The sequence below is a fragment of the Chrysochloris asiatica genome, unplaced genomic scaffold (assembly GCF_000296735.1).
Source record: "Chrysochloris asiatica unplaced genomic scaffold, ChrAsi1.0 scaffold00096, whole genome shotgun sequence".
Taxonomy (NCBI): domain Eukaryota; kingdom Metazoa; phylum Chordata; class Mammalia; order Afrosoricida; family Chrysochloridae; genus Chrysochloris; species Chrysochloris asiatica.
In genome coordinates, this window is record NW_006408614.1 from 7,587,163 (window position 1) to 7,602,117 (window position 14,955).

The 14,955-nt window shown below is 48.4% G+C and overlaps 1 protein-coding gene across 3 annotated transcripts in view; it reads left to right on the forward strand.

Annotated features, from left to right (window-relative positions):
• The window catches only part of AGAP1 (ArfGAP with GTPase domain, ankyrin repeat and PH domain 1), a 664,804-nt gene that overhangs the window by 198,393 nt on the left and 451,456 nt on the right, over positions 1 to 14,955 (forward strand). For all 3 annotated transcript variants that reach the window (XM_006866772.1, XM_006866771.1, XM_006866773.1), the window contains exons 2-3: positions 781 to 839; positions 7,478 to 7,565. In XM_006866772.1, coding sequence (XP_006866834.1) covers positions 781 to 839; positions 7,478 to 7,565 — 147 coding nt within the window. The remainder of the gene's footprint in view (positions 1 to 780; positions 840 to 7,477; positions 7,566 to 14,955) is intronic.

Sequence of the window (14,955 nt, forward strand, 5' to 3'; positions counted from 1 at the left end):
AAAGATGTGGCCGCCTGCTTCTGTCCAGATCTACAGCCTTAGACACCCTGAGGGCCGGTTCTGATTCCTAGCCTGCCCTACAGGGTCGGTGTGAGGTGGAGCTCACAGTACTGCTTTTTTTTTTTTAAAAGTCACTAAATTATACATAGAAACCTGGCTGGATAGAATATTTTTTTCTATCATAATGAAAAATAAAAAGTAATACATGATAATATAAAAAAAAGGATAACAGTAAACCACATCCCCACCATCCAGAAATAAAACAGTGCGGCGCTGTAGGATCAGCATTGGACTGCAAACCACAAGGTTGGCAGTTCAAACCCACCAGCCGCTCCTTGGAAACCCTATACAGGGTCTCTGTGAGTCAGAACCCACTTGAGGACACTTAACAACAGCAACAATTAAAAAAGAAAAGAAAAGCCAGGTGCTTGACCATAGGGTCCGTTGCGGAAGAGCCACCTTTAACATCCGTACTTGTGAAGCTGCCGAAGGAGAGTTCTGTAAAGGCAGCCCGAAGTGCTGGTCAGCACGGTTTACACGGGGAAAGTGACCAGGGGCAGCGGTCTTGTGAAGCTGCCTGACATCATTGCATCTCAGTGCAGAAGGAGCTGGACACCCACTTGTCCTGGCGCTTAGCCATCGGGTCGAGAGTGCCTCAGGGTGTTGGATGGCCTCAGATGTTTTCTTGTTTTAAAAAGGGCACGTGGGCTTGTTTGGACTGGGCCCTTACATGGATGGGATCATGCTGTTTACCTCTGTTCCTATCCTTCTGTTTTACAGATGCCTTTGTGAACAGCCAGGAATGGACATTAAGCCGATCTGTCCCCGAGCTCAAAGTGGTGAGTGTGGTCCCCTTTGGTTGTGGTGGTGGTCATTCTCACCTGTGAAAAGGGTGTGGGCTGGGTGTCAGAATGGAACTGGGCCGTGTGGGCACATCTGAGGGTCATTTCTAGGTGTTGTGCCATTGGCAAGAACCAGGTGTAGTGGACAGTTTGGGCCTGGGGAGCCGAGCAGGACTGTACTAGGTGCCCAGCTGGAGTGGGTTCATGGTTCTGTCTCCCCTACAGTCTCCCTCTGTTTCTCTGCCTCCACCCCATCATCTTCTTTCTCTCTGTCTCTCTCCCTCTGTCTTTTACACACAGACACACAGACACACACACACACACAAGTTTGTGCTTTACTAATACCAGGAGCGGTTTATACCATGAGGCACCAAACTTGATATTCATCATTAAAACAAAAAAACCAAGACAAGCAACTGTTAGCTCTATTGCTGAGTGTTACCCTAACGTTAAAGAAGAGTTTTGCGTTTGTTACAGACGTTTCAATACTCTTTCAAATGGAGTATTTAAAACCTCCAAATTTCCTCATGTGAAAAAACAATGGCTGTATCACAGGCTACACGTTTGGCCCCTCCCTGCTGCACGGCCCAGCCTTAACAAGGACAGGAGGGAGAGATCATATGTGCTTTCACAATGGAATGTGTCCTTTACCATGACATATATGGTATTGGGGGAAATACACAAATACACGTAAGAAGGGGCTTCAAAAAGATGTTGGAAATATTTCATTATCTTTTAATTTTGTTTTTCTACAAATTTTTTGAAATCCCTTCATACATACGATACACATATGTTGCTATTTGGAGCCATTGAGTTGGTTCCAGCTCCTAGCCAGCCTGTGCATGGTTTTCCAAGAGCAACTGATGGGTTTGAACTGTCAACCTTGTGGTCAGCAGTGACACACACACACACACACACACCCCGGGGTTATTTTGGTAAGCACAATGCTTGAGAAACAAAACGAAATCTATTTTTTATCTATCTGTCAAAAAGCATGTATATATATATATATATATATATATATATATGTAACTGCACACAAACGAGGGGCTCTGGTAGCATAGTGGGTTGCGTGTTGGGCCGCTAAACGCAAAGTCAGCAGTTCGAGTCCACCAGTCACTTCATGGGGGAACAGTGAGTCTGTCTGCTCACATAAAGATGGAGAACTACAGAAACCCAATACAGGGATGCTATGAGTCAGAACTGACTCGACCCACAGCAGCATGCATACATACATGCATACATGCATGCATGCATATACATGCATGGATGCATGCATGCATACATACATACATACATACGTGCACAAACACATAAGAACATCGCAAACAGGTCAGGGAAAATGAAACGGAAAGAGAATGGAATTTTCGCACAAAGTTTTTGAAGCCCCCTTGTCCCTACATAGGATTATCAGTGTTGCGTGTGCTCGTGCGTACTGAAAGTTCTCATGTGCACGTGTGTTAGTGTTTACACACTGGGACTGTGAAACGGAGCCAGCAGAGTGTGGTTCAGGGGACTCGGGATGCTTGGTGGCTGCAGCGTGGACCCACGTGGTTCTCCCTTCCAAACCCAAACCTGTTTCTTGCCTAAGCCTGCACTGCCATTCCTAGCCCCCAGCTCCTGTGTGGTGGCCTCGCTGACTTTCAGAGGCCTTGGGCTACTCCACGTCTGCGGAGCTTAGAGGACGGGACACGGGGCAGGGCCAGGCCCCTCCAGTGTCCTTGCTTCTCAAGGTCTCCTCCAGCTCTCTGAGGCGGGTACAGATGACGTCTGTAAGCAGCACATGCAACATGAACGAAGGTGCTGTCTCAGCACCTTGAAACCTGGGGAGGTCGTGGTTCACAATCTCCTGTGCCATCCCAGTCAGCCACATCCTCCCCTGATCAGCCCCTGGCTGGCGTCGTCTGGGTTCCTTTCCTTCTTGGGTCCCCACCTCACTCCTCCCCCGAGGCTCTGGCCTGTTCCTGGTGCATCTGCCCACCACTTCCCACTTCCTTCCTCGTGGAAGACAAAGGGCTGACCTCGAAAGGACTCCATCCTCTGTTTTTGGTACGTTTGTAACTGCTCCACCCAGCTCTTCATTCATCCCAGAGAAGACATTGAGCACATGGCTGTTGGGTGGATGAAGGTGACCGGGAGTGTTTCACACAGATGAGCCACTTTCAGATCCACCCTGTGAAGACGACCCCTCAAGTGTCATCCAGGTTCCCATCAGTTCTGTGGTTAAACACAAGCAGTAGGAAGAGTGTTTCATGACCATGATGAAGGCTTAGCAGCCTCCTACTCCGTGCTGGGCATGCTCGTGTACAGCACACAAGTGCCCACAGCCAACCCATTGCCCAGATGAGGAACCCGAGGCGCAGACACACTAAGAACTGGCCTAAGGACAAGGCAGCTAATAAGTGGCAGAGCTGAGGCTTGAACCAGCGTTTCTGCTGTTGGACCAGCATGGTTCCATGTTGTTAAGTGCTGTTTAGTCCGTTCTGACCTATAGCGACTCTGTATAGAGTTTCTGAGGTGTGGCTGGTAACCTTAAACCACGACCTTGTGGTTCAGACTGACCTTGCAGTCCAGTGCAGTAACCCACAACACCACAAAACACCCAAACCCACTGTCCTTGAGTTGGTTCGCACTCACAGTGACACCGTAGACAGAGTAGAACTGCTCTCTGGTACAGTGTGCAGTCTTTATAGTAGCAGACTGCCTCATCATTCTCCCTCAGAGTGGCTGGGGGATTTGAACCACTAACTTTGCAATTAGCACCATGCTTACCCCTCAGCACCACCAGGCCTCCTTATAGATGCTTACACAGTGATGGAAGTATTCTCCCTCCAAAGTGCCCAACCCGATAGTCACTACTGACATGCCAGGTGTGGCCAGGGGTCTAAAGGTCCTAAATGTTCCCTTTGTACTTCCATTTAGTTCATGGAAATTGAAACAGCCTTATGAGGTTAGTGGGTACTCTGCTAATGGCGACTACCAACTGACCGTTATCTCTGGGGTACATAGCCTGTGAGTTCAACCCAGTGGTGGCATTTAATGACTATCACTCCTCAAGAGCCCTGCAGTGACCCGCATCTTCAGGCCCCCACATGGACAATGCTTGCTGCCAGTGAGTGTTTCTGGATAACCACCAGAGGAGGGGGTGGTCGCTGGATTTGTCTTCCCCAAACTTAACCAGCTTCAAGGTTCTCCAGCTCCTAGAGCTGGTAGCCGTGTCTCCTGGAGGAAGTGGAGGCTGCTGACCTAGGGTCTCCCTTCTTTCAGAGGTAGGGTCCTGTCCTCTGGCCTGTGTGTGGACAGACCGCAGTCCAGCAGGGACTGTATACGTACGGTCCAACCCTCTGTCTGGGTCTTCAGTGTCCGGAGAAAGTGTCCCTTTTGTCCTGCAGGGCAGTCTCCACTTGGCCACAGGGCTGCAATTGTTCCCCATCAAGTGTGTCAGCCAAGCCAGGTGGCCCTTTAAGTCAGCGCCATAGGCCCCGAGGTTCTGACGGCCTCCATGGTAGCCATCCAGTGACATCAAAGGAGGCCTCCTTTGGACTCTTTATGGACTATTCTGTCTCTGAGAGTGTGCCAGACAGAAGATCAACGTCTGCATCCTTTTCAAGAATGGTGGTATAGCAGGCTCTCTGCCTTTGGAAGTCGAGATGTGGTTAAATAGTCAACCGTGATTTGCTTCTGTGCTGTTCTGGAAGATGGCCCAGCCCTGCTCACTATAATAGACTGTAGGTTCCAGGTGGTAACCTCCAGTGGGAAGCAGTAACTACAATTCAGCAACCGGCCTGCAGAGGGCGCGTTAGTCAGGAACAGGCACCACCGTTTCCCTGCACTCATAGATCCTCCAGTTGTCTTTTTACCCAAAGCCGTGATTTCCTCTTCAGAATCCACATAATAGGCAGTAAGTGGTGAAGTGTGGACAAGGGAGGAAGCTGCTTAAAAACCGGCCCTCCTTTCTTATTCTCTTGCTGTGTGGTAATGCCCGGAGCTCTGCTGTTCGTGGGTGACTTAGGGTGCTGGTGGTGTTATTGCCAGCCTATGGTGGCCTCTCCTACACTCCTCCTGCGTCAGTTTCTGTTTCTCCTCCACTATGGCTCCTCCCGTCCCTCCTGCACCCAAGTACCAGTGTCCTGATCCACGGGGACTCTCCTTACTCCTCCTCATACCCCCGTTCCTCCTGCCCCCCCAGTACCAGTGCTCTTGCTCCACGGGGACACTCCTTAATCCCCTTCCTACTGCTGCATGACCCCACCATGATGGTACTCCTTCTCTGGACCCTTCCTGCCCATCCTCACGTCTGCCGCAATGATTTCTGCTACTGCACCGCTCCCTGTCCTCTACAACCACTGAACTACTCCCAGCTGCCGACTCACCGCAACCCCTGTGTGTCAACCCCACTCTGTCCTCCCCATAGGGTTTTCAGCAGTTGGTTTTTAGGAAGGAGATCACCACGTCTTTCTTCCGAGGTACCTCTGGATGAACTCCAGCCTTCAACCTTTCACCTAGCAGTTGAGCACAGTGTTTATTTCACCCTCAGGGATGCGGCAGACCTACTGCTTCCCCAGAGGATACAGCTCTTTAGGCTCTTCAGAACCTTCACCTTCTGCCCCAAGATCTCTGTCTGGTTCTGGAGTAGCTTTTCAGCTTGTCTGTTTCCTCCTTGCTCTCAGGTGTCGGTTTCTACCAACGGTTCAGGTTCAAGTCCTGTCCCAGTATGAGATGACCTGTGAACTGGTCACTCAAGCTAGAGAAAACATCCGCACCCCTGTCCCTGACAGAGCTCCCCCTTCTGAGGGTCCAGCCTCAGCCTTTGCACAACCCTTCCACACTGAGGAGCACATTTTACTAAACCAGGAAAGCACAGATGGACGAATGATTGGTTTTGAGCGTTTCCTTTCATTCTTGGGAAAGAGCAGCTCTCATTGTAATTAAAACTCTAATTCTGCGGCTTCCTGTCTTGGGTTTCCTCAGCATGAAGCTGACAAACGGCAGGTTCCCTTGAGCAGAAGAATCATAGATTGGTAGACATTCTCCGATGACAGCAGCCCAGGGTAATAGAAATCAGGACTCAATTCAGGAGGTGGAACGATGTTTCGGAGCTGTCGTCTGCAGTCTGGCGCTGAGCAGAAGTAATAAAGTACCTCATGCATACTTCTGGTATTCATTCACTCAGTGTGGTTGAGTTTATCGCTGGCTGGGGGCTGCTCAGGATGCGTACAGTCAAAGATGACTAGGATACTGTTCCTGCTCTTTGGGGAATTGTCGGTGTTGTAGAGCGATCTGATCCGTAAGCTGGCGTTTGTCAAGCAGAGGGTGTCACCACACTAAAGGAGCTCTAAGGAGAGGTTCCTGCCGAGACTGTGTTCTAGGAAGCCTTCTCGGAGGAGGTGTCATCTGAATATAGGGAACGTTTCAGGCAGTGGTTAGAGACCCTCCAGAATCCAACCCCTAATTCATCTTTTCAGGATGGGGTATTATACCAGCATACCTTTATTATCTCCCACATTACTCCTACAACAAAATAGAAAACCAGTTGTCCCTAGTCTATTTTGACTCCTGGTGACCATCGTGTGTGTCAGAGTTGAACGCTTTAGAGTTTGTAGTGGCTGATTGGTCAAGAGTACATCACTAGGCCTCTCTTCTAAGGTGGCTCTAGGTGGACTTGAACCCCTGCCTTTCAGCCAGCAGCGGAGCACATGAAGTAGTTACCCTCTGTTGCTGTGTCCTGCCACTATGCCCCATGAGTCAAGTTGACCTGGTAGCGTGCTCCCTCTGAGGAGATACAGAACAAGGGTTGACTGGCTGCCCCCATGTGCCTTGTCCAGAAGACCAGCAGGTGTGTTTCTTGCCGAAGGAACACCACAGCCCGGGCGTGCTGTACACAAGGTTGGCCACTGTTCTGCTGCTGACTCTGAGATGAACATGAGCATGAGCTTTGGGGGTCCCTTTAGTGCACCAGAATAATTAATGAGCTCAGTTTTGTCCACCCAACCAATACTTGTTTGTGATGACTTTGAATTGATCAAGTGGCATGTCTGCCCTGGTGCACAGGTACCTGACTGGCACATACTTCTTGGAGGCCAGGATGGCCAAACTTTGTCTCTCAGCTTCGAACATGTTGTCAGGAGGGACCAGTTGCTGTAGAAGGATATCATGTATCATGTTTGGTAAGGTGGAGGGTCAGAGAAAAAGAGGAAGACCCCCAGTGAGATGGATTGGCCAAGTGGCAGCATCAATGGACTCAAGCGTGGCAACAATTGTGAGGTTGGCCCAGGACTGGGCAGTGTTTCATTCTGTTGTGCACAGTGTTACTATGGGTCAGTACCGACTTGATGGCACCTAACAACAACAATACTTTGGGATCCCTGGATAGCACAAACACAGCATTTGATGACTAGCTGAAAGGGTGGGCATTCAGGTTCTCTCATAGGTGCTGCAGAAGAAATGTATGGTAATCTACTTCTGAAAAACCTCTCCATTGAAATCTCTGTGGAGCACAGCTCTACTCTGACACACACAGGGTGTTGGAATCAACCTAACCACAACTCAACAACAACTTTTAGCCTTTTATTTGCAGACGGCCAGTTCGAGTGGCTAAAATTTTCCCTGAAAGCTTGTTCATTCCTCTGTTTCAGGGCATTGTGGGTAATTTGGCCAGTGGCAAGTCCGCCCTGGTGCACAGGTACCTGACCGGCACGTACGTCCAAGAGGAGTCTCCCGAAGGTAACGCCCCACAAAAGACAATTTCCAGCTTAAAAAAGAAAATGTCTTTTTTTTTTTTTTAATTCTAGTATATTCTAAATCATTACTTTGCTATGTCACCTGCCAAGGAAGTAATAAAGTACACAGAGCCATACAAACCCTTAAGTAGATGGATTGTTTGTAGTTTGTTTAGCAAACCCAATTCTGTTGACTTTGGCAACTGGGGCAATTGAGTTAGAACCACTGAATACATTTGAATGGATTTCCCATGTCACAGCCTGGTCGTCTCCAGTGTGAGTCCAGCACCAGTCGGCCATGTCTCTGACCCTAGTTTTCCGTAATGTTACAGAGTCATAGATTTTTCTAGAGAACAGACATTCTGATTGCTGTTGCCCACGTGTGACTATGTCCACCCACTTACATTGTTAAGATAAATGTCTAATCGTCATTTTGTATGAGAAGGTGTTTTCTTTTATAACAGGCGTTCCCCATCTGGTGAACATACCCATATTTTACTATTACTGTCTTTTGCATTAAGTAAGATTAAGACCTGGACGGGAGCTGACCATTTAGCTTCTATCCTCATGTCCCCTAGTGTCCCCCTCCCCCAAGTTCAAGCTAGAATTCTCACAAGGTTTTCTAAATGATATTTTCTCTCCATGTAACCTTATCCAATCCAACTCTGAGACACTGAATTTCTGGTTCCTTCTCTTTCTTGCTGGCTGTTCCATTTTTTGCAGATACGGACGCAGGTAACTATACATGATCTTCATGGCAGCGCTTGTCTTGTTTGGAGAGAGGAGCAGGCCCAACTTTGTACCGTAGCCTTCCCTTCCCGCTTCGTTCTGTGTTATCACCCTGTTTGCTTTCATTTTTTTTTACCTTCCATTTTGATCTTTTTGAGTTCAAAAACCATTTTCACCTTGTTTCGTCCCCTAGATGTTGTTTTAGCAGTAGCTTCCCATGCGTTCTCTAACACCTGCTCTAGAGCTGACCTCTTGTTCCCGAGACTGTGTGGTCATTTGGAAAGCACGGTGTCCTTTGGCCATCTTTGCCCGGGACTGCCACTCACTGAATACAAACATCGTGCTGTTTGTTCCAAAAAAAAGGGGGTTGGGGAGGGGGGGCACCATGGTGTGTGTGGTTATATCAGGGGACTTCAAAGAGTCATGCTCAGATTCCATTATCTTGCAATTCCATTTTTCCAAGAGCTTTTTGAAGCCCCCTTGGATGAACAATATTGGAATGTTTTGGGAAATGGTAGAGTTAAAGTGATGTCTTCTATGTGGGGGAACCAGTTAGGGGCTTGGATACCCAGTGAAATCTACCCAAGGCAGAAGGTGGCGAGGTCTGGTGGGTGGGGAAGGCTGCCCCCCCCCCCCCCCATGTCGCCCACTGTCTTTCTGACTGCTCCCTGGGTTGTGCAGATGTCTTTTACCCTTCTGTGTCTGAGAGTGAATTTTAGCCTCAGTCGTTTGGATTTCATCTAGGGAATCTTGGGAGGAGGTTTTTCTCCGCTTGGGTTTTGTTTAGTTCAGGCCCAGGCCTACCTGTAGTATTTGTTGGCTCGCTTAACTGTGAGTGGAATGACCAGTCCTTTAAATCTGCCTTCACACCCCTTGGTGACTCTGTGGGTTAGGCTGCTAATCACAAGCTTGATGGTTCAAGCCCACCAGCCCCTCGTGGGGAGAAAGATAAGACAGTCTGCTCTGTAATGATTTAGTCTCAGCCACCCTGAGGAGCAGTTCGCCTCTCCTAGAGGAGGGTCGCTGGGCGCCGGGCCTGACTCAATGGCAGTGGGTGTTTTTGGTTTCATGAACCTGTAGTGCTCTGCGAATCCAGTCTGGGTCACCAGGAGCTGCTTTCTCTGGGCCCTGGCTTTGTCCAAGTGGCTCTGGCATCTCCCATTTGGGTGTACTTAAGCCACTGTATCCTTCAAGCGTGGACGGGGACGATACCCTTTATGGGGTTCATAGGCTGTGCCCATCCTATCTGTGTTGGCCTGGGATTTCTTTGCACTGAATGATGGGCCCTCTTACTTTGTAGAGGGATTTAGCGTGAGTTTGCACATCAAAAGTAAATTTGTATCCAGTTGCTCCTGCTGCTCATTGACCCCAGGATGGCTCCAGTTCACAGTTACTGTGACCGTATATACAACAAACACTGCAGCCCAATCCTGGGACATCGTCACATGGTTGGCGTGTTGGGGCCCATTGGTGTGGACCCCGCCTCCAGCACTGAATTGGACAGTGTTCTGTTGTGACCCATAAGGTTCTTATTGGCTAATTTTCATGCATAGATCCTAGACTTCATTTCCTCTGGTCTTCATTACGATGAAACCTTAACATAAAGGAAACCAAAGTCCTCAGAACAGGACCAATAACACGTCATAGAAACTGGAAGAAAGATTGACACCAAGGATTTCATAGACTTAAAGCAGCAGTCAGCACCCATGGGAGCAGCAATGAAGAAATCAAACAGCGTGTCACATTGGACAACTCTACCGCAAAAGGTCTCTTTAAAAAATTTGAAAGCAAAACTATCACTCTGAGGACTGTGGTGTGCCTGACCCAGCTCTGATATTTTCAGTCACCTCATATTCATGGGACAGCGGGACAATGAATAAGGAAGATGGAAGAAAAACTAAGGCATTTGAATTGTGCTGTTGGCCAACAATACTGAATGCACCACCGTCTGCCAGAAGGACAAACCAACCGATCTTGGAAGAAGTACAGTCAGAATGTTCCTTAGAAGCCAGGATGGCCAGACTTCATCTCACTCACTTTGTACATGATATCAGGAGGGACCAGTCCCTGGAGAAGGACATCATGCTTGGTAAAGTGGAGGGTCAACGAAAAAGGAAGACCCCCAATGAGATGGATTGGCCCAGTGGCAGTAGCAGTGGGCTCATCGTAACAACAATTGTGAGGATGGCCCAGGACCGGGCGGTGTTTCGTTCTGGTGTACAATTATGAATCAGAATCGACTTTATGGTACGTTAACAACAACAGTATATGCATACTCGTGTTTAAAGGGAGCCTTGTTAGCATAGTGGGTTATGTGTTGGGTTACTAACCAGCAGTTCAACGGTTCAAATCCACCAGCCACCCTGTAGGAGAAAATGAGCCTTTTTGCTCTCACAGTAAACTAGAGCCGTGGAGACCTTCTGCAGAGGGTGGCTGTGAGTTGTATGTTGTACACACAGCATCAGCACAGCAGCATACTGTTTGAACAGAGGCTGGATTCGAACGGATGAGGTGGGCCCACTGCTTCTGGGTATCTGAGGAGCAGCTAAGAGGCCCAGCTCTTTGACTGGCCTTTGTTTTGAAAGTCCTACTAGTGCCCCAGAACCTCTCACATTAGACGACCTTGAATGTGACCTTCACACCTCTGAAGACAATTTCACGGCCATCATTCTCTCTTCATCAAGAGCATCAGATGAAAATTGCTCATCCGACAGCAGGGCTCCGTTAATGACCGCTAATTAGAGCTGAGAACGATGTTTTAGGCCTGTGATTTGAATCATCCTTCATGCGTTTGTGTCCTGAATAGTCTTTGTAGCCCTTCCCCCACCATGGATCCCATGCGACCACCACATACTTCTATAGTTAGCATTTAGAGAATCTGGAATGTAAGGAGTGGAATCCTCTCACTCGCGGTCAGGCGAGCCCTGGACTAACCAGAAAATCCAAGGGAAGAGAGAGGAACAACCTCCCAAAGACTCTCTAGATGAAATTCAAATGATTGAGGGTAAATAGTGATTCTTAGACACAGAAGGACAAATGACATCCATACAACCCAGGGAGCACTAGAAAGAAAGAAAGAAATATGTACAGAGAGAGAGAGAGAACGAAAGAGTCCAAAATAGAGAACTGGACAGAGAGACAGAAAGAAAAAGAGAGCAGAGATGGACAGAGAGAGAGAGAGAAAGCCAGGTACACATACATATAGTGGAGAGTGACAGATGGGGAGAGAGAGGCAGAAACAGCAGTGATGGAGAGAGACAGAGAAGCACAGAGTGAGGAGGGGAAAGGCTGTCCTCAGTAAAGAGAGCAAGTCTGTCTTAGAAGAAGTCCTGTCAGAATAATCCTTGGAAGACAGGGACAGCGAGAGGCAGAAAGAGGAAGGAGAAGGCAGGGCTGGGCCAGGCTCCAGCATCCCAGGGCATCTGCCCTGAGGCCCCGCCCTGAGTGCAGGCTGGGAGGTCAGGAGAAAGGCTTTGCTGTGAAGCCCTGCGGTCCCACAGTGCTTCATCCGAATCCAACCCCCACCCTTCAAGGGAAGGAGACTCCTTACCCCCTAGGGGAAGCCAGTCACCTTTCCCAAGTGACAAAAGCATGTGGTAACCTTACCCATGTCTTTAGGTACCAACAAGTCACTTTCAATATATAACGACCCCATGCACAACAGAACGAAACACTGCCCCGTCCTGAGCCAACTTCACAATTGTTGTTTGAGGTTATCTTTGGTGTCAGGTGTTAGTCCATCTCCTCTTTGTCACTGACCCTCCACTTTACCAAGCCTGATATCCTTCTCCGGGGACTGGTCCCTGCCAGGTCACACGTTCCAAGTCCAAGAGACAAAGCCCCACAATCCTGGTTTCAAAGGAGCATTCTGGAAACTGGAGGAGCCCAAGTGTTCTGCCAGCAAAGAAAAGTTCCAGCAGAAAATGTCAGCTATTCAGAGGAATCACCACGAGGCCCTGGTGGCACAACCATTAGTGCTCAGGTGCACACCTGTAGGCTGATGATTAGGACACAGCTGGAGGCTCCGTATGATAAAGTGTGGTCATCTGCTCCCTTAAGGATCAGGACTAGGAACTCCAGTGGGGTCGTTCAGCTCTGTCCCATGGTTCGCTGTGAGTTGGAATTCACTAATGGCACCCAACACCAACAAGAGAGATTATCTTCAGACGTAGGTCAGGAAAGGTTTCTTGTGTCACAAGAAAGACAAGCGGGTGAGCTCATATTTAGGTGTGCCCCTGTAGGAGGTCCACACCATTTCTTCATCGCATACCTTGCCAGGGAACTAGTAACATCATTTGGAAACCAGAGAAAAGAATTGAATTTAAAATGTACCAACTATCCCTCACATCGATTTTTCTAGATTGGGCTTAGTCCTGTCAGCCTTGTAAATGCTGTGTTTCCAGTGCTTTCTGGTAAGTCTTGCTCTCATTCACGGGGGTATGTGTGTGTGTGTGCCGTATGCATTGTGTGCCGTATGCATTGTGTGCCATACGCATTGGGAAGCATTGTATTCTGGGTGTTCTCTGGTTGGAAGCGTGCTGTGAAAGGTTGAATTGTGTCACCACCCCTAAAACATATGGTGCTGTAAGATAAACACTGGACTACTTGTTGTTGGTAAGTACCGTGGAGTCGGTTCCGACTCATAGTGACCCTGCAGGGTTTCCGAAGCTGTAAATCTGTACAGAAGCAGAATGCCTCATCGTTCTCCCGCAGAACTCCTGGTAGTTTTGAACTGCTGACCTTAGGGTTGGTAGCCCAACTTGTAACCACTACGCTACTGGACTACTCGTCAGGCAGAAATACCAGTTTGAGGACTAAGGTGTGCCTGGCCCAAGCCCCAAGCCATGATGTTTTCATTCGTTGCACATGCATATGGAAGTTGACCAGTGACTAAGGAAGAACGTAGGAGCATTGATGCATTTGAGTTAAGGTGTTGGAGGAGAATACTGAGGGTGCTGTGGACTACCAGGAAGAAGCCAGTCTGTGTTGGAAGAAATCCAGTCAGAATACTACCTTAGAAACCAGGATGACGAGACTTGGTCTCTCACACTTTGCACATGTTATCAGGAGGGACCACTCCCTGGAGAAAGAACATCATACTTGGTAACGTGGAGGGACAGCAAAAAAGAGAAAGACCCCCAACGAGATGGATTGGCACAGTGACCGCAGCCATGGGGTCACTTTTAATGACCCTTGTGAGGTTGGCGCAGGATCAGGCGGTGTTTCATTCTGTTGTGCATTGGAAGCAACTCCTTGACAACAACATCAACCACAACTGACCACAAGGTTAGCAGTTCAAATCCACAAGCTACTGCTCCTCGGAAACCCTATACAGGGTCCCTGTTAACCAGAACCAACTCGATGGCACTTAACAACATCAACAACAATATGAACACATGTATCTAAAATATATTTTCAGGGATGATTTAGTTAGCATCTTAGAAACAAACCTTGAGGTAAACACCCAGCCCTGTTTTCCCCAGACACAGAAACATCGTAACTCATGACCTGTAGCTGTGACCCCATGTGAGAATGAGGGTCTCTTTGTTATACTCTGAGACCCTATCGTAGGCTTTGAGGTAGTGAAGCCTCTGACAGCGCGAAAGGACTCCACCGGAAGCCTTGTTTTTCCGAGTCTTGCGAGTTTTCTGTCGCTGTTGTTGTTATGTGCCGTTGAGTCAGTTCCTATTCAGAGCAGCCCTAGATAGGGTTTCAGAAGCTGTAAATCTTTATGGAAGCAGAAAGCCTCTTCTTTCTTCCACGGAGAAGCTGGTGGGTTCGAACCGCTGATCTTGTAGTTAGCAATCCAGTGCTTATCCCACATTGCCACCAGCACATGTGCTCTCTGTTAGTGGAAAATATATACGTTTTCCTTCTCCGATAGGTTCCACCATACACAGGTACAGTCTTTTAGGTTTGTCTGTTTGTCAACCTGGAAGAAGGCCACAGACAGTGTCTGAAGACCCCAGAACCCCAAGGATGACCAGCTAGGGAAACTAGCTGAGACAAGACCCTTCCCCCACTCCCTTAAAGCTGGTTTCCCAGTTTCAGGTGTAGAGCCTCCCATTGTCAAGAAAGCAAAGCTCTGTTCATCAAAGCCACCCATTGTTGTAGTTCTGTTACTACATCAGCCATCTTCTGCCTTCTCGTTCCCCCTGAGGTCAGGTTGTGACACAGAGGATGGAAAAGTCCTGGGTCCCCACTGGGGTTTGTGCTGCTCCCTGCTGGAGGAGATGAGTCTGTGGTGTCTGCCCCAAGTCAGGCTGTGGGGGCTTTTCCATTCGTTTGTCCTGTCCCTTCAGGACTGGCTGGACATGTGTTCACTAGCAGACGTTATCTGGCCTCTGTTCTGGGGAATCAGTATGTTCTCAGGAGCACGTGGAGCTGAAGCATTTATTATCTCCGTGAATGTTCACTTAGTCTCTTAGAAACAAACTGTGTAGTAAACACCAGCCCTGCCTGTTTCCTAAGACTCATGGAATGTATTTCAGTCGTCAGCTCCAAAAACTGTTCCCCAACCCAATCGATTGAAAAAAAAAAAAAAAAAAAAAAGTCAGTTGTCATTGCCTAACAGATGTTTGGGCTTATTTCTGAAAACATGTCTGGATACTTAGGCGCTTGTTACAATGACCGAATCTGTAAAACTCTTTGAACTCGAGTTGTTT